At 36.9% G+C, this 18,248-nt stretch overlaps 1 protein-coding gene across 3 annotated transcripts in view; it reads right to left on the bottom strand.

Moving 5' to 3' along the window:
- LOC106873895 (kinesin-II 95 kDa subunit) overlaps positions 1–18,248 on the bottom strand; it is an 81,095-nt gene that overhangs the window by 21,349 nt on the left and 41,498 nt on the right. For all 3 annotated transcript variants that reach the window (XM_014921421.3, XM_052969706.2, XM_014921422.3), the window contains exons 9-19: positions 16,475–16,544; positions 14,735–14,827; positions 11,582–11,714; positions 10,614–10,701; positions 8,224–8,319; positions 6,603–6,667; positions 6,186–6,331; positions 4,913–5,005; positions 3,452–3,556; positions 1,564–1,683; positions 150–268 (exon numbers count right to left, since the gene is read on the bottom strand). In XM_014921421.3, the coding sequence (XP_014776907.1) occupies positions 150–268; positions 1,564–1,683; positions 3,452–3,556; positions 4,913–5,005; positions 6,186–6,331; positions 6,603–6,667; positions 8,224–8,319; positions 10,614–10,701; positions 11,582–11,714; positions 14,735–14,827; positions 16,475–16,544 (1,128 nt within the window). The remainder of the gene's footprint in view (positions 1–149; positions 269–1,563; positions 1,684–3,451; positions 3,557–4,912; positions 5,006–6,185; positions 6,332–6,602; positions 6,668–8,223; positions 8,320–10,613; positions 10,702–11,581; positions 11,715–14,734; positions 14,828–16,474; positions 16,545–18,248) is intronic.

The raw sequence follows: 18,248 nt of genomic DNA, 5'->3' as shown, positions 1-18,248 counted from the left end.
AAATTTCGTTAAATGCCAAAAATCCCTGAATGGCTGGACACTAACATCATTGTTGGCACACTGATGTTGTAGAGAGAAGGGAAGAAGACAAAAAGAAAAATGGCAGCAGAATTGGAAGAGTGAAAAAGAGAAATATCAAGTGCTCATACTTGAGTTTTAGTTCCCGCGTCAGCTGCATCTGTGTCTGCTCCAGTTCCTGTCTCTCCTTAACGTGTTCTTCCTGTAAGTCTTGAATTTCTTGCTTTGTGGATTGTAACTTGGAAAACAACTGAAAATGTTGAGAGGGAAAGACATACAATTGTTGGTTAAAAGATAGGAAAATTATGAGTGAGGTAGAAGTGTATTTGAGTTAAACAGATAAGTTGAGACATAAGCATAGAGGTGGAGAAACTGAGTTGAATAAAGTGAATGAGATTGATGAACAATTACAAATGGGAGGACAGACTTAATTGAAATTGAATGAATAATTAAGTAACTGGATCAATGAAATGAACTGTAATGGGAAATTTCAGGTTTCATTGTAATACATACACACATATATCCAGGCCTATTCCCCATTTTTTTTAGGGAGGGGGTAGCCACAACAAGACACACACCAGGCATTCCATTCATTTTCCAGCTCAAAGAGGCGAGTCCTGTCCTATGCTTGGGTCAAGGCATAAAATGCAACCCCCAAATCAGCAGCAGGGCCCGACAGCATATGCTGGTTTACCCCTGCCGCATCATGCTGATTCTGTACCCCTTTAAGCAACATAAATTCACTCAACTGTCCACAAACGCTCTCCAAGCTTTCCTATCATTTATAAAATCTCTTGCCTCTCTCTCTCCAACATTTCTAACTACCAAAGCTTTCCTCACTCCATCCATCCACACAAATCGAGGTCTGCCTCTGGTTCTGCTGCCAACCACTTTCGCCTTCATCACCCTCCTTACATCCATCCTCTTCATGTGGCCAAACCACCTCAACATTTGTCTATCCATTTTGGCTGTTAGTTTTTCTCTCAGTCCTGCTTGCCTTTGCACCTCCTCATTCCTCATCCTGTCTAGGGTCATTGTAATAGATATATATACATACATATATGTGCGTGTGTGTGTGTGTATATATATATATATGTAAAACAATGAAACCAGAACGATGAATGAATCTTCATTCATTGCAATATATGTAGATGGTAGAGGCATAGTTATGTGGTTAAGAAGTTTAATTTCCAATTACATGGTTTCAGTTTCAGTCTCACTGCATGACATCTTGGGAAAATATCTTTTACTATAATCCTGGATTAATCAAAACCTCGTGTGTAGATTCGGTAGATGGAAACCAAAAAATGTCTGTCACACACACACACACACACATATATCTAGATATAAAATGAGTGTGCATTTGTGTTGATATCATGATTGTTATAAAGCAAGTGTCACACAAGCAGCAATCTTGTTTCTATTATCTCACTTGGAAACAGGTATGGGTTGACAATAAGAGGGACATCTGGCAGTAGAAAATATGCCTCAACTAATTCTGTTAGACCCATGCAAACATGGGGAAGTGGACATCAAAATAATTACTTTTTTTAATTTCTTTGTTTTTACTTCAACCTCTTGTTGCAGGGATGCATAGGTCTCCTGTAATTCTAGAGCTGTTTCTTCTTTTTGATCCAATTTTTGTTGCATCTCCCTTTCTTTACGCTATAATGAAATAAAAACAGACAATTAAGAACAACACTGACATATCAAAGTATTTTCTTTATGCAGTTACTAGCTTAAAAGCAACACTTTGTGCAGACTTTTGAGGTAGATCCTGTGGAGAGCTAATTGGGGCTGTGTCCCAAAACTAAGGGAGCTAAATAGCATGACTATGATACATCTCTAATGACTATATGCCCTGGTGGTTTTTGGTCAGAGGTTAAGGACAGATGAGAATTAATTCTTTAATGCAACCATTCTATTGTTCCAGTACCAAGTTGAATTCCAACTGATGGCCAATTTGTTCCAAAGTTCTTATCTCGGTGTATAATTACCGGAGCGAATGCCATTTATCTCTCCCTTGATCTCTGACATCATCTGACAAATGCCAACCAAGATGGTGTGAACCAGCAAAGCTTTGCCTGCTACAAGTAGCAAGCCAGATGCTTGTAAATCAGATCCCAATGATTGATGTCCAAGAACCAAATGAAGGTCAGATTGTTAATCCCAGGATCAGCCCGATTCCAAAAAAGGTATGTAAAGCAAATGTGGACTGAGATACAGGGGTCCTGGACAGACAGAATTTTGCATTTATTATTACAGAAGTTTGATCCTCAGTTATGTGGTTTGGGGTTTAGTCCTACTGCATGGCACCTTAGGTTAGTGTCTTCTACTATAGTCCTGGGCTGACCAAAGCCATGTGAATAGATATGGTAGATAGAAACTGAAGGAAACCTATTTATATGTATATAAGTGTGTCCGTGTGTGAATGTGCTTCTTGTCTCCTTATCTTGACATGGCGTGATAATTATAAAACAGTGTCATTATTCCCAATCTTCTGCATAAATGTGTCCATTTGTGGAGAAATATTATATTCTTTTCTACTCTAGGCACAAGGAGAAATATTACATTACTAGGAAACAAGTAATTTTTGGCAACAAGAAGGGCATCTGGCTATAGAAATCTGTCTTAATATATTTTGTCTAATCCAGATATAAAATGTAATAAAGTACACATGCCCATTGTCTCTATGAGAGAAACATATACACATTGTATTCTAATAACTAGAATTGCCTTTTGTTTTAAGAAATATTACTTTGTTTGGTTGAATAGGACAGAAGAAATATAGCTACTTCATGTAGCAAGTATCACAAAGCAGAACATTCTCCTTGATATATGACTTTGTTTTGGTACAGGACATATGTACTTACGAATATTTTCAGCAAGGTAAACTTGGTATGCAATAATAATTACACTCATGTAATCATAATATCTGCACTATTATTTCATCTAACTTTTCATAAACACTAATGGTAGGTAATCAGATCTAAAAGTATCAGAGTATTTCTTCTAACAAAATAGGTTTTTTTAACCCATGAGCTGTAGCTGATAGCCATGATCAAATTTCTTACTCAATCAATATCTAAAATGTTGAAAGTAGGCTCTGTTGAAATTTTTCAATAAACAAAGAGAATTACATCAACTGGTGACATCGAGAACATATGATACTGTAGCTACGAAATTAAGATGTCGAGCAATTGATCTCATGATTGAGAGCTCAACCCTAACTACAGCCATTACTTAGATGACAGCAGACAACATTTCTACTTCTCATTTTAGAGCTAAACAGTAAAAAGGGCATCAAGATGTAGAAACAATTGCTCTAACAATGTGCATATAACTAAAATTTACAAATCCCATCTGGGGTGAAAAACAAAAGTAAAACAGAAAAACATTTTGTAAAATAGATAAGCTACATATTAAGATTTACCTTCTGGTCAGCAATTTCTGACCTTCGTTGCTCTAAGGCTCTCTGTTGTTCATTAGTGTGGTCAACAATGTTTTTGCCACCCATCAGTAACTTGCTCTCCATTGCCTGAAAATCAAATGCATTGAATATATCAATACAAGAAATTTAGGGATCACATATAACAATATGTTAGGACAACAATGACAGTTACATGTAAAGCTACAGATAAAATATATAAAAAAAAAGAGGTTAAGCAGATCAAGTAGATATTATACTGGAATACCAGTTCAGGGGTTTTGATTTCAGTTCCACTGCAAGTATTTTGATGTACTCAATTTCATATTCATCAGGGTTATTTAGAGTTTCAGGAATAGATAGCAAATATTCCAAAACTATTTCCTAAGATACGGTAGCATTCTACTTACATTCAGTTAAAAGGTTAAAACAAGAGCTAAATGCCTTCTGTTATGTGTATTTTTAGGCTTTGAAGACATTTACATTTTTATACACTACAATAAATTTCTTAAAAAACAGCGCATGTTCTGAAGAACTCTTTAAAAATGAGCAAACCAAAGATCTTTGACACAAACAGAACTTATATGATTTAAATGGTTATTCCAAGCAGCAACTTTTATAGGAATCTTGCTACATACGAAAGTATTGTTTTGCTAATTCTTATTTTTCATAGCACAGAAGAAAGAATTGGTATTGGAAAGCTTTTCAACAGCAAACTACACCAATAATTTTAAATTCAGTTTTTCTTAGCATAAACAGGAAACAGTAAGATTGTGATATAGGCACAGGCATGGCTGTGTTGTAAAGAAGTTCACTTCTTAGCCATGTTGCTTCAGGTTCAGTTCCCCCTGCACAGTACCATGGGCAAGTGTCTCTTTACTATAGCCCTGGTTCAACCAGTGTCTTGTGAGTGGATACAGACAATGGAAACTGAAAGAAGACTTCATATGTAATTTATGGTGAGCTATGTAGTGATGTCACCATTTGTGGCAAGGATGCCACTGGTGATGCTTATTGACATTTCCTGTCAACAAATTGTCAGCTAACCCCACACTTCTGAATTCCCCCTGCAAGATAGCAGGTAAGGGTTGGCAGCGGGAAGAGCCTTCAGCTATAAAAATCCTGCCTCAACCCATCCCAACCCTTGGTACCAAGGAACAAAAAAGGAATCAAATACACAAATGAATGACAAAGAAATAATAGACATATTGTTTCATGCATAGCATTGATACACAACATAAAGCTGAAGTATTTAGTGTGATGTCCCTATGAAATTTAATGGATTATGAGACAGACTTAATATATACCACAAAGCATCTGTATTTTTACAGAAGTTCAAAAGTAATGGAGTATAGGAAAATCAGTTGGATTATGCCAAAACTGAAGCTGTCACTCCTATGAGAATTGTAGAACATATAGTAATATACAGAAGTACAGCAGCAATAGTTACAATATATGAACAGTTACCTTGATTTTAGATGCCAACATATCTCTAGCTTCCTTTTCTTTCAATAAGCGAGATTCATTCTCCTTTAGTTCTGACAACAGCTTTTCTTTTTCCTGTAGATCAATGAAGATTAATATTTAAACAAAAGGATTTTATTTTTTAAATATAAGACATTTTCATCAAAGAGTTTTTTAAAACTAGTTTTATATATTATTGGCAGAATTGTTAGCATGCCAGACGAAATGCTTAGCAGTATTTCATCTGCTGCTACATTCTGAGTTCAAATTCCATTGAGGTCGACTTTGCCTTTCATCCGTCTGGGGTCAATAAAATAAGTACCGGTTGAGTAATGGGGTCGATGTAATCAGCTATCCCCCTTCCCCAAATTTCAGTCCTTGTGTCTATGGTAGAAAGGATTATTTATTATTATTTTCATATCTATCACAGGTTTCCAATGCACAACTAAGCACAGATCCATGTTCCTTGAGTATGTGCATTGTTCCTGTTTTCCATTAGAGTTTCTATTGTAATGAAACTGTTCTACACAATATACACGTCTGCAGTATCTAAAGTTATATTTTTGCATGTTGTGCATATATGTAATTCCAGATGTTTTGGTTATGTATAGTTTTTAATCATTTCCAAGTCACCCTGGTATTATTATTATTATGGTTTGAAACTGGCAAAATTGTTAGAGCATCAAATAAAAATCCTTGTAGTATTTGCTCCACTTATTTATGTTCTGAGTTCAAATACTGCCAAGATCAGCCTCAACATTTATCACCCTGGGGTTGATAAAATAAAGAACAAGTTAAAAGTTGAAAACTGGGATCAATACAATCAACTATGATCTCCTCTCAAAAACTGTTGACCGGTTAGAAACTATTATTATTATGATTTGAAGGTAGCAAACTGACAGAATTGTTAAAGCATCAAAGAAAATGCCTTGTGGTATTTATTCCAGCTGCATAAATCCTGTCAAAGTCAACTTTATCAATGTCAAAGGAATGGAAGACAAGGTACCAGTTTAGTACTGGAGTTGATGCAGTCAACTGACATCCTTCTTCCCAAAATTGCTTTTACGACGCAGCACTGGCAAGAGTGCTTTTACATGGCACCAGCATGGGTGCTTTTTATGTGGTACTAGCACCCATGAGCCCACTTTCATATCTTACTCAGATAAGAAATTGATAGTCATTATTCCAATTTCTGCATATTTCATGATGATGATGATGATATTGATAGTGTCTTTGCATACTATTTTACTTAAATCATGGAAAAGTCATTATTTACCTCAGCTATTAAAGATTGGTCCCCCAAAATGGCCTTTTTCTCCTCTTCAAGCCGTTGTTGCTGTTCCTGCATATATACCTCAGCATCCACATTGTTGTCAGCTTCTTCTTCCTCTTCTTCCTCGTCATCTGACATTACCTCGCCACCTAAAGATTAAAAAAAGGAGAGAGAGAGAAAAATAGAGATTTTCCAGCTCAAATCATGGCAGCATCAATTTTTACCATGAATCTAAGAAGGGTTGAGAAAAATTAATTACACACTGGGATCAATTCAATTTATTTTAATTTCTCCTACAAATACAGAATTTGTGCTCTAATCTGTACATTTCAGGTATAAATTCAACATTGATCTAAGTTTCTTATTGTTATAAGCACAATCTTCTCAAAACTGATAAGAGAAATGAACTAATAAACTTACTGTCCAATCGTTTTTTTGACTTCTTTTTGCCATGAGATCCTCGTGCAGCTAGGTGAGCTTTTAACCTGAAATAAAGAGAAGACATTTACGTTTTCAGGCATTTTACACCCACCTCCTCCTTTTAATGCCCACTTCACACTTGTATGGGTCAGATTGAGTTTATTGTGGATGTGTGAAAACTTTGGAATTTTCTTTCTCATCATCAGTGGATTATAGTTATTATAAATAGGAGACCAGAGAAAATAAGTGTATTTCCATAATTGTGGAATCATGAAGAGAGACTTGTTGTTAGAAATAATGCTATTTAGTGACAAAAAATGCCTCTTATGAGGACAAAATCCATCTTAAGTATCAAGCATTTGTCTTTTTTGTTTTTATTTGCAGAGTCTAGAGCCCATGACCCTTGCAGGCTCTCTGAGAGTAGAAAGGTTGATACTATATAATGTTACAGGTCAACATTCTGCAAGAAAGATATGAGCAGAGAGAAGATTCCAGAAGATTGTTAGTCTGAGGAGAAAATATCTGGTCATAGTGGTTAGTATAGGGTTGGGAAAGTTTGGGTGGGTGAAGGTATAAGTAGATCAGGAGTGCCTGAGTGGCAAAGGTGCTAGATCAACCAATGACAAAGAACAGACACCATTGTAGTAGTGGTAGAAAAGACAAAGACATGTGACAGCATACGCGTGGGTAGAGGCTGGAAAATATCTGTTGATGATTGAATGCCAATCAGTTGGCTCTCTTCTGGAAGCAGTCCAGGATGTTTGTGTGCACAGTAGAAGTACAGTCCTAGATGTGGTAGTAGTGCTACATAGTGGTCTTCACTTTAGCTTTGCACAGTGTCTGCAGTTGTTGGGCTAAGAAGAGAAGAGTTAGTCCTTAGATGTGGGCCTTAACAGATGTGACTTTGTAGTAGAGATCTTAGTTGATAGAGAGGCCCAGCATTTGGAACAACTGTGAGGGCATGAGCTGAATGCAACACATGCTTAGTGGAGGGGGCATAGTGCAATGGTATATTCTGGATGTGAGTAGTGTTTGATTTATTTCTGCTGTGTGTGTGTGTACATAAGTGCATATGTATGTGTTTGTATCATATTGTTTTTGTGCTTAAATTGAAAAATCTATGACACCATTTAAGCAGTGTCAATGTTTATGTTGACTGCTGTCATGCAGTTTATCAGACAAAAGATCAAGGTAATAAATATCTTACTTGGAAACAAGGGAACATAACGAAAAGTGCACCAGGCTGTATAAGTCTCGTGTAACTGCAACCCATGTCAGTATAGAACAAGTAAATGTGACGATGGTGATGGCTACATGCACACATACACACACATTCTCTCTCTCTCTGAATTTTCACTGATCTCATCATCATCATCGTTTAACGTCCGCTTTCCATGCTAGCATGGATTGGACGATTTGACTGAGGACTGGTGAAACCAGATGGCTACACCAGGCTCCAATCTGATTTGGCAGAGTTTCTACAGCTGGATGCCCTTCCTAACACCAACCACTCCAAGAGTGTAGTGGGTGCTTTTATGTGCCACCGGCACGAAGGCCAGTCAGGTGGTACTGTCTCAAAATAATTATTCCTAAAATATTACAATTCTTGCAGAGTACCAACCTGGCAATTTCCTCTTGGAATTCACGTAACAAAGCATCTTTAGGATCCTCATTAATCTTCGGTTTGTTCTTGATGTTTTTGGCCCTGTTTGCATATCTGTAAGTGTTGGAGAGGAAAGGAAATAAGGAATAATATTACACACATCTAACTTCAACTGCACAACTATAATTTTACAGTTTACTTTATACAATTTTTATACATTTTCCTTATTAAGTAGAAAGTAGCATCTTTTTAATAGAAATTTCATATACTGTTGATAAAAACAAAGAGCATACAATAGGGGCTAATAGTTCTGTCAATAAATTGTTTATTAAGCACTTGTTTCAATGTGGTCCAGAAGCTTTCTATGCCATAAAATATCATCCAAATATGGAGCCTTTGTCAATCACAAGTAACCACTTTATATATAAATAGCTGTATCAGTACTAAGGAATCAAACTTAACCAAATTGTCTGCCTCTAATCTAGACCATTCTAGGATATCAAATTATAGGGACCAGAAGAGTAAGTAGCAGTCATTAAAATAATCTGCTCTCTCTCTCTCATTTTTAAAATAAGATTATTGTGAGCTAATAAGAGTCAATGTGTATTTGCTCAAAATACAAGTAGCAGCAGCCAAGTCATCTTCTAATGACACCCTGTCTTAAAATATATCAACAGTAAAAGAAAAAAAAACCCCACTCCAAACAAATACAAAAACAATTGCCCTAAGAAAATTATACCTTAATCTTATACATCATCTAACTTGCTTGCTGGCACTCCGTCGCTTACGGCGTCGAGGGTTCCAGTTGATCCGATCAACGGAACAGCCTGCTCGTGAAATTAACGTGCAAGTGGTTGAGCATTCCACAGACACGTGTACTCTTAATGTAGTTCTCGGGGATATTCAGCATGACAAGGCTGGCCCTTTGAATTACAGGCACAACAAAAACAGGAAGTAAGAGTGAGAGAAAGTTGTGGTGAAAGAGTACAGCAGGGTTCGTCACCATCCCCTGTCGGAGCCTCGTGGAGCTTTAGGTGTTTTCGCTCAATAAACACTCACAACGCCAGGTCTGGGAATCGAAACTGCGATCCTATGACCGCAAGTCCGCTGCCCTTACCACTGGGCCATTGTGCCTCCACACATCATCTAACATGTAAATGATAAATAAACAAAATAACTTAAGATATTAATAGTTTAACCATCCCCTCTAATTTATTGGCAATAGAATGAAAAATAGCATAAACAAATGAAAAATATCATTCAGGTTTAATATGAATAGGAGTAACTAAAGGATCAGCAGGAATAAAATTTCCTGCATCTCCTAATATATTAGGAAACAGCTATCTTAATTCAAACAATGCAAATAATATTACAAGAAATCCCAATGCACTTTTAAAGCTATGATAATGACGATAAGGTTTTAAAAAAAACAGAACGAAAGTTTTGGATAATATAGTTCTAGATAGCATATCTGAGGAAATAAATGATGGGTTAGTCATTATTCATCATCATCATCATCGTTTAACGTCCGCTTTCCATGCTAGCATGGGTTGGACGATTTGACTGAGGACTGGTGAAACCGGATGGCAACATCAGGCTCCAGTCTAATTTGGCAGAGTTTCTACAGCTGGATGCCCTTCCTAACGCCAACCACTCAGAGAGTGTAGTGGGTGCTTTTACGTGTCACCCGCACGAAAACGGCCACGCTCGAAATGGTGTCTTTTATGTGCCACCCGCACAAGCCAGTCCAGGGGCACTGGCAACGATCTCACTCGAAAATCCTACGGGAGCCAGTCAGGCGGTACTGGCAACGGCCACGCTCAAAATTGTGCATCTCATGTGCCACCCGCACAAGAGCCAGTCCAGGGGCACTACAGATCTGCTTGATCTAAACAACAAAACATTTTTAGGGTGATACTAATTAAAAGCATAGTAAAATGAAATCAACAAATAGCTGTTTTTCTTTTGCAAAGATTGCAAATGCTGTTCATCTTTCTATACCTAACTCCTCAGCATTGTTTAATATCCAATTTCCATGATGGCATGGGTTGGATGATTTAGCAGGAGTTGGCAAATCAGAAGATTGTACCAGGTTCTACTGTTTGTTTTTGTACGACTTCTACAGCTGGGTGCCCTCCCTAACACTAATATATATTTAAAAGCTAACACCAGAGTAATGTTCTAGAAACATCCAGTGGTCTCAGGAAAGATTAATAAAAGCGATCTGAGATTCAGCATCCTAAAGACATAGATTTTAAATCTAAACAACAGAAACAAAGATTTTCTTTTTTATTATCTTCTACCTTTAGTTTCTTGTAGCTATTTTATACTATCACGGTGAAACAGTTCTAAGATAAAGAAAAATAAGATAAATGAAAAAAATTATCATGAAAAAGCTAATTCTTTACCTCAGTGTTGTAATGGATTCATCATAATTATAGCTAGCTGGGCCGATATTTGCAACCATGACAGTGCGAGCATTTCCTCCCAGAGAATCTATAAAATAGCAAGAAAATAGCAGAACATATGGCATTAATTTATTCATTAGTTTTTATGTCCATTTTTCTATGATAGCATGGATTAGATGAATGTATTATTGAGGCATTGTTTTACAGTTGGATACCCTTCCTGTTGCTAACTCATGCTTGTTTTCCAAGAAAGGGAGCTCTTATTATTTCAAATATATTCGTAGGCATGAAGCCAGGGGACTATTATTTGTTGACAGGAGAAATGACAACAACTTCATTGCTTGTGGTTTCTGATATTCAGAAACGTTTCTGAAAGCTGATCAATGATATGTCAGGATGGTAGCCTTCTTTATAAAATGCTACAGTGTCAGCCTGTTCAGTTGTCATTAAAATTTCTTATATTTCAAATCAAAAAATGTTAGTAATTGTTCTTAGTATCTTTGACATTTTCTGAGCAAAGGGTTCTTTAACCCAATATTTACATGATATTATTCTGGACATGTTCTTTGTATTGGAAGATTATCCAATGCTTAAAATAATAGGGGTCAGTTTTTAGAATGCTTACGAGGAGGTGCTGAAAAGTTCCTGGCTTTGGGCAAAAGATAATACAGGAAGACCAGTTAATTATGATTTTATTGAAGATATTCCCTCTCAGATTCACACACTTATTGTAGAGCTGCTTCAGTTTTTCTAAGCCCTGTAAAAGAACTCAGAAGGTTCTTTTGTGATACCCTTAAAGCCAGGAACTTTTCAGCACCCACTAGTATGAGGCTAGTGATGTGAGGCTAATTTTAAAAGAACTCCAGGAGTTTTCTAGTGACTGACTAAAGAAAGACATGACAGAAAAGTGTGGATGAGGATGAATAAATCAGGTGACATGGAAATGCAATGAAAGGAAATATGATTACCTTGTAAAAGTCGTGTCAATTTGGAATCTCGGTATGGAATATGGGAGCTTTTGCCATCAACGAGAGCTGATATAACATTACCAAGTGCAGACAGAGACAGATTGATTTTTGTAGCTTCTTTTAAACGTTCTCCCTGTGAAAATATAAAGGCTTTTCAAATTGCATCTATATACAAATTCCTTTCCACATCAAACAATTCTGGATCAAATTTAAAAGAAATTATAGTCAAATTATTTCATCATCATCATTTTAATGTCCACTTTTTCATGCCTGCATGGGTCAGATGGAATTTGTTGAAGCAAATTTTCTATCATCAGATAACTCTCCTGTCAGCAACCTAGAAGGAAGATTATGACAGTGACCTTCATTGACAAGTATCAAGTGATGTCAGCATACACATAACTGTATGTATATATTAGCTTCTTTCAGTTTCCATCTGCCAAATCCACTCACAAGGGTTTAGTTGATCCAGGGTTATAACATAAAAGAATTATATAAGATGCCACACAGTGGGACCTTCTTGACCTTCTTGCTTCCAGCCCTCAGCTGTTTCCAAGCAAGTTAATAAATTACTAGTCTATCAAACAGCAAAGAGGAATTGATAACATGGAGAACTGGAAATAAATGACACCGTTTGAATGAGCCTTTTGTTTACAAAAATTGCACAACATATCAAGAAGCCAGAATATGCTTTTGTAGTGGACTGCAAACAAACGATACTGTTCACATGAACAGAGATGAAGGGAAATATTCACACAATCACAGATATCCCACCTCGGCTGGCTGGCACACACACACACACACAGACATACAGAGCAGACTTTTTCAGTCTCTGTCTACCAATTTCACTTATAAGATATTGTTTGATCCGTGGCTATAGAACAAAATACCAGATGATAATAGCTGTACATCATCATCGTTTAACGTCCGCTTTCCATGCTAGCATGGGTTGGACGATTTGACTGAGGACTGGTGAAACCGGATGGCAACACCAGGCTCCAGTCTAATTTGGCAGAGTTTCTACAGCTGGATGCCCTTCCTAACGCCAACCACTCAGAGAGTGTAGTGGGTGCTTTTACGTGTCACCCGCACGAAAACGGCCACGCTCGAAATGGTGTCTTTTATGTGCCACCCGCACAAGCCAGTCCAGGGGCACTGGCAACGATCTTGCTCGAAAATCCTACGGGAGCCAGTCAGGCGGTACTGGCAACAGCCACGCTCAAAATGGTGCATCTCATGTGCCACCCGCACAAGAACCAGTCCAGGGGCACTGGCAACGATCTTACTTGGCTTGCCGGGTCTTCTCACGCACAGCACATTTCCAAAGGTCTCGGTCAGTAGTCATCGCCTCGGTGAGGCCCAATGTATGAAGGTCTTGCCTCACCACCTCAGCCCAGGTCTTCCTGGGCCTACCTCTTCCACAGGTTCCCTCAACTGTTAGGGTGTGGCACTTTTTCACACAGCTATCCTCATCCATTCTCACCACATGTCCATACCAGCGCAATCGTCTCTCTTGCACACCACAACTGATGCTTCTAATGTTCAGCTTTTCTCTCAAGATACTTACACTCTGACGGGTATTCACATTGACATTACACATCCAACGGAGCATACTGGCTTCATTCCTTGCAAGCTTACGTATGTCCTCAGCAGTTACAGCCCATGTTTCACTGCCATGTAGCATGGCTGTTTGTACGCATGCGTCATACAGTCTGCCTTTTACTCTGAGTGAGAGTCCCTTTGTCGCCAGCAGGGGTAAGAGCTCTCTAAACTTTGCCCAGGCTATTCTTATTCTAGCAGCTACACTTTCAGCGCACCCACCCCCACTACTAACTTGGTCGCCCAGATAGCGGAAGCTATCGACTACCTCTAGTTTTTCTCCCTGGAATGAGATAGAAGTTGTTTCCTGTTTGTTTACAGTCTTTATTGCACCTGAACATCTGCCACAAACAAAAACTAACTTGCTAGTTAACCTGCCTTTGATGTTGCTGCACCTCTTATGTGTCCATAGCTTGCACCGGGTACATCTTATAGAGTTACTACCTACTCCTTTTCTACATACTGAGCAGGGCCATCTACCTGAAGGGGTTTGTGTTTTATCTACCTTCCTACTTATTAGGATTTTGGTTTTAGCTAGGTTGACTCTAACAGTTAATTGAATCTCAAACCACATGGTTCTGAAGTGAACTTCTTAACCACACAACCATGTGGGAATAAACATAAAAAGACAAAGTGTAAAGTCAATGTATTAAATCATCATCATCATCATCGTTTAACGTCCGCTTTCCATGCTAGCATGGGTTGGATGATTTGACTGAGGACTGGTGAAACCGGATGGCAACACCAGCCTCCAATCTGATTTGGCAGAGTTTCTACAGCTGGACGCCCTTCCTAATGCCGTGGAGAAAGAGAAAGTAAGACAAGTCAACATTTTAGACAGAGGAACTTTGTCAAAGCAGAAGGAAGGAGAAAAAGAAGAGATGTTTGAAGAAAAGCTTTGCAACCTCTGAACAAACATCTTTCTATCAGTTTAATTTCTTCCTTTGTCCTTCTGCCACTTCTGTCTTTACAAAGGGTCATAGTCCAAAATGTCTTTATCTTTATTTCTTTCCCTCCATAACATTTAATAAATTGACTTTGCTTAATTTCATTTTTTGCTGCTCATGAGGTAATTCACATATTTTAGAAATCCCAAAGAGAAAGATATCTATACAAAGATATCCAATATAAACCTGGTGTAATATTAATATATAAATCAGGAATGTTCCCCTTTGACTACCAGTATCTTTTTTTTAGCTTGAAATTTCAACTTGGTACAGCTTGCATGGCATAAAAGTAAAACTGAGAAGAGGGTCAAAGATCAAACTGAGAGAGAGAGAGAGAGAGAAGAAAAAAAAGTAAAGAATTTTGAACTTGTACTGAAATTAAACTAAGAAAATTAAAATTTGAATTGATGAAAGATTTCAATATTTCAGAATTTTGATTTCGTTTTCAATCTCAATTTTAAAAGATTTTGTCAGTTTACTCCCATCACCTTAATTTTCAGTTTACAAAATGAATCATAGTTTTCATAAACTTGGTCAAGGGAAGAAGGTAAATCCCTATTTCCCCATCCTTGAACTCTTTCAAATAAATGCAAAACTTTACACTTACCGTAGAACCAGTTTTAGTTTGTCGTTCACTACCAGCTAAGTCGACCAGATTCAGTTTACCAACACGAATATGATTCTCTCCATCAACACCCATCTTCAGAGAAAAGAAAACCAAATTAACTATGAAGTGAATCAATAGATGTTTAAGGAAGCTAACAGGTGTTTGTGTCAGCAGGTAGTAACAAAAAAAAAAAAAAAACTTTACAAAGAGGAATACATTATTTTTACCAACAGAAAGAATAGTCTAAACATTTCAGTATGATACCAAACAAATTAATAAACAACATGTTTCACACATTTAATAGCTACCTCTGATTTAACTCCACCCACAAATAATGGTCTTACAATCACTTGGACCCAATGTAAAGACAACGGGGCTAATAATCCATTTCGGGTTATGGAAATTCAAGTAATAGGCTCAAACATTTGAAATCAGACAAATTAAGCAAGGAAGGGAGATAATTTCTAAATGGCAACTAAAGTAATTATGAAGGAAATTCAAGCTTAAAGTTAAGTTGCAGCATCATGTTAATTCAGTTAGTATTATATTAAAGCAAAGTGTTAGTATTATACTATAACAGAATGTTAGTTAGCCAGCTGTAAAATTAAAGTATTAGATTACTGACTGTAAAGTTATGAGCTTATGTTTTGAAACAAACACAGCATTGTGCCTCTTGCCTCTGGTCTCTATGAAAAACTCATCCCAATTACTCAAATGCAAATGTTCAAATTTTCAAAACAATCTCACCTCTAATAGTTAATAGAATTAATTACTAAATATCAATCATAATATGTTACAAGGTTCACAGACAAGAGGTGGACCTGTGCAGTTTTCAAGCACTATCCAAGAGACTGGAAAAGATTACTTAGAAGATGTCTGAGATGATGGACAGAAGACATAGTCATCTAATTAGGGCTCAAATGAGAGAGAACAGCCAATCAAGAGGAGAATGGAAGCACATTGCCACCTGCAATATATAAGGACATCTGACAGTCTGGTCAATAAGAAGTCTAAATATAATGCTTTCAAATTTTGGCACAAGGCCAGCAATTTTTTTGGGGGAGGGGAAAAGTCGATTATATCATGCCCAGTATTCAACTGGTACTTATTTTATTGACCCCGAAAGGATAAAAGACAAGGTCAACCTCGGCAGAATTTGAACTCAAAACAAAGACAGATGACATGCTGCTAAGCATTTGACCTGACATGCTAACAATTCTGCCGGCTCGCCGCTTTAAGAAGAATCAACATATAACATTGATATTTACTCTGAAATGGTTATGTGCTTGCTTCTTCCTCTTCTCTTGGTTGTCTCTTGTGAGATTTTCTTTTTCACTAATGTGTTATGAGTTAAAACGGCATAGACTCCACTCATCAGAGTGGATATCATACTGGATGGACAATGAGCTTGTACGCCGAGATCAAGTCCACTTCCATGCATCTCAGTCAGCCTGACTCTTGAACATGGCAGAAAATAATGAGAATGTCCCCTGTAACAGGTTTACACTTTATTGAAGAAAACAATTGATTTCTCATCCTCAATGCTTTAAAATTGCAGCTAAACTCTGGTTTTCATGAGTCCCTTGGAGTTTCATGATGCAATCAACTACACATTGTATTAAATGTACATATAGAATCACAACATATATACAAGTAAATATCAAGTATGTGTGTATGCATGTGTGCATGTGTGTACATACACATATGAGTGTGTACATGCAGATATTCAAATGTATTTACCTCACTGCATTCTATAGTGATAATAAAAATGGCATGTGACCGGGAACTGTGCTCATTCATGTTTGTCGCGCTGGATAAATAGATATCAATGGCTAACTGTTTTTGTAAAGTCAGTATTGAAAGTATATTTGCAAAAAATATAATTTAAGCTACATTGCATTCATGAAATAAAAAAAAATTAATAAATAAAAATAAAAAATTAAATGACATTTTCATTTTTTTAAATTTATTAATTAAACACTTGTAACTCTGATTTCATTACATTATTCAATTGATTTGAGCTCTGGATGCATTAAATTCATGTCAATTTTGTTTTCTAAACTCAAATTATTGAATGAAGAGCTATGGCAGTCTGATGTTCTTTGAACTGGAGAACCTAAGTGCTAAATGTAAATAAAGTAAAATTACTGATGCAGCCACCACCAGTTCCACAGCTGCCACCACTCATTTAATAATCATAAGAAACATATAATACATCTTTCTCACATCTAAGCAAACATCTTCAACTGACATTTATTTCTATGCCACTATGGTGGCCTTAACCAGAAAATGAGCTTTGAAATAACCCCGATAAGTATACAACAATGGGAAGCTATGTGTAACAAAGAATTTCTTTAGCTTGTTTCTTATTTTTAAAAAATTTATATCTTCTATGTAGCACCTTTGTGTAAACAAGTTTGTGACATTTGGATCAGCTGTCATTAATGACAACGTTCTGTTGTCTCACCTCCTGTTTAATATATAGTGCCCTGGAGGATGTGTCTTCTGCTATAGCAGTGGACCAATCAAAACCTTGTAAGTGGTTTTGATGGACAGAAACTGATAGTAGACTGTCGTGTACATGTGTATATATTTATGTATGCTTGCATGTGTGCACATTTATGTGTGTGTTTACATTTGCTCTTGCTTCCACAAAAGTTGTGACCTATGAGTGGTGATGTTGTTACGTCTGTCATGAAATCATACATTTGTGGAATAAGAGACCTCTTACTTGGAAAACAGCTAAGTGTTAGCAACAGAAAGGACACCCAACAACAAAACAATGCATCAGTAAGATATTCACCTAACCCATGCTAGCAAGCTATTCACATTTGGTTATTTACAAGAACCTACTCAATCTCAGAGAAATGAAGCCATCAAACACAAGAGACATAATTCCTTGATTGTTTATAAATGAATAGAATGAGGCTAAACACTGTAACAGCATCTCAAGTTTAAAGAGTTAACAAATGACAATTTTACTAGAAATATGTGAAAGAGTTCAATGGATACTAAAGCAGACTTTGATAATTTGTAAAGTAACAGAATTTTTTTTTGTCTTTGGTCAATAAGTGATATTTCCTATTTACTTCTAACTAGAAATCAAAGAAAATAACTACTATTTCCTTTAGACTTTGCTTTTGTGACCTGGACATCAATGTTTTGAAACTGACCTATTTTTCATTACATTTCAGACATCCAGTACTGAGTTGCTGAAGCAGAAATATCATTATAGCAAATATTCTGCTCAGTACCACATAACTGCTTGTCAGTTGCTCAACCTTAACTACTTGGGCATGTCCCTTAGTGGTGGACAATATGTATATCTTTAATGATGAGCAGGAGTAGAGGAGTGGGGGCATCATAGCCATGTGTTGAGAGGGAGTCTTTGTAGTTTGAATAAATGTAACAAAAGCAAAGTTTGAAGGAAATATTAGTCATTTTTCATACTTTCAAGGGGTAAGCAAATAGGAAATAACAGTTGTTACCCAAGGACAAAAAGTGTGTTACACAT

The sequence above is a fragment of the Octopus bimaculoides genome, chromosome 7, assembly GCF_046866305.1.
Source record: "Octopus bimaculoides isolate indiv1 chromosome 7, ASM4686630v1, whole genome shotgun sequence".
NCBI lineage: Eukaryota > Metazoa > Mollusca > Cephalopoda > Octopoda > Octopodidae > Octopus > Octopus bimaculoides.
The sequence above is the reverse complement of the archived record's forward strand: the minus strand, read 5'-3'. Positions and strand labels throughout refer to the sequence as shown.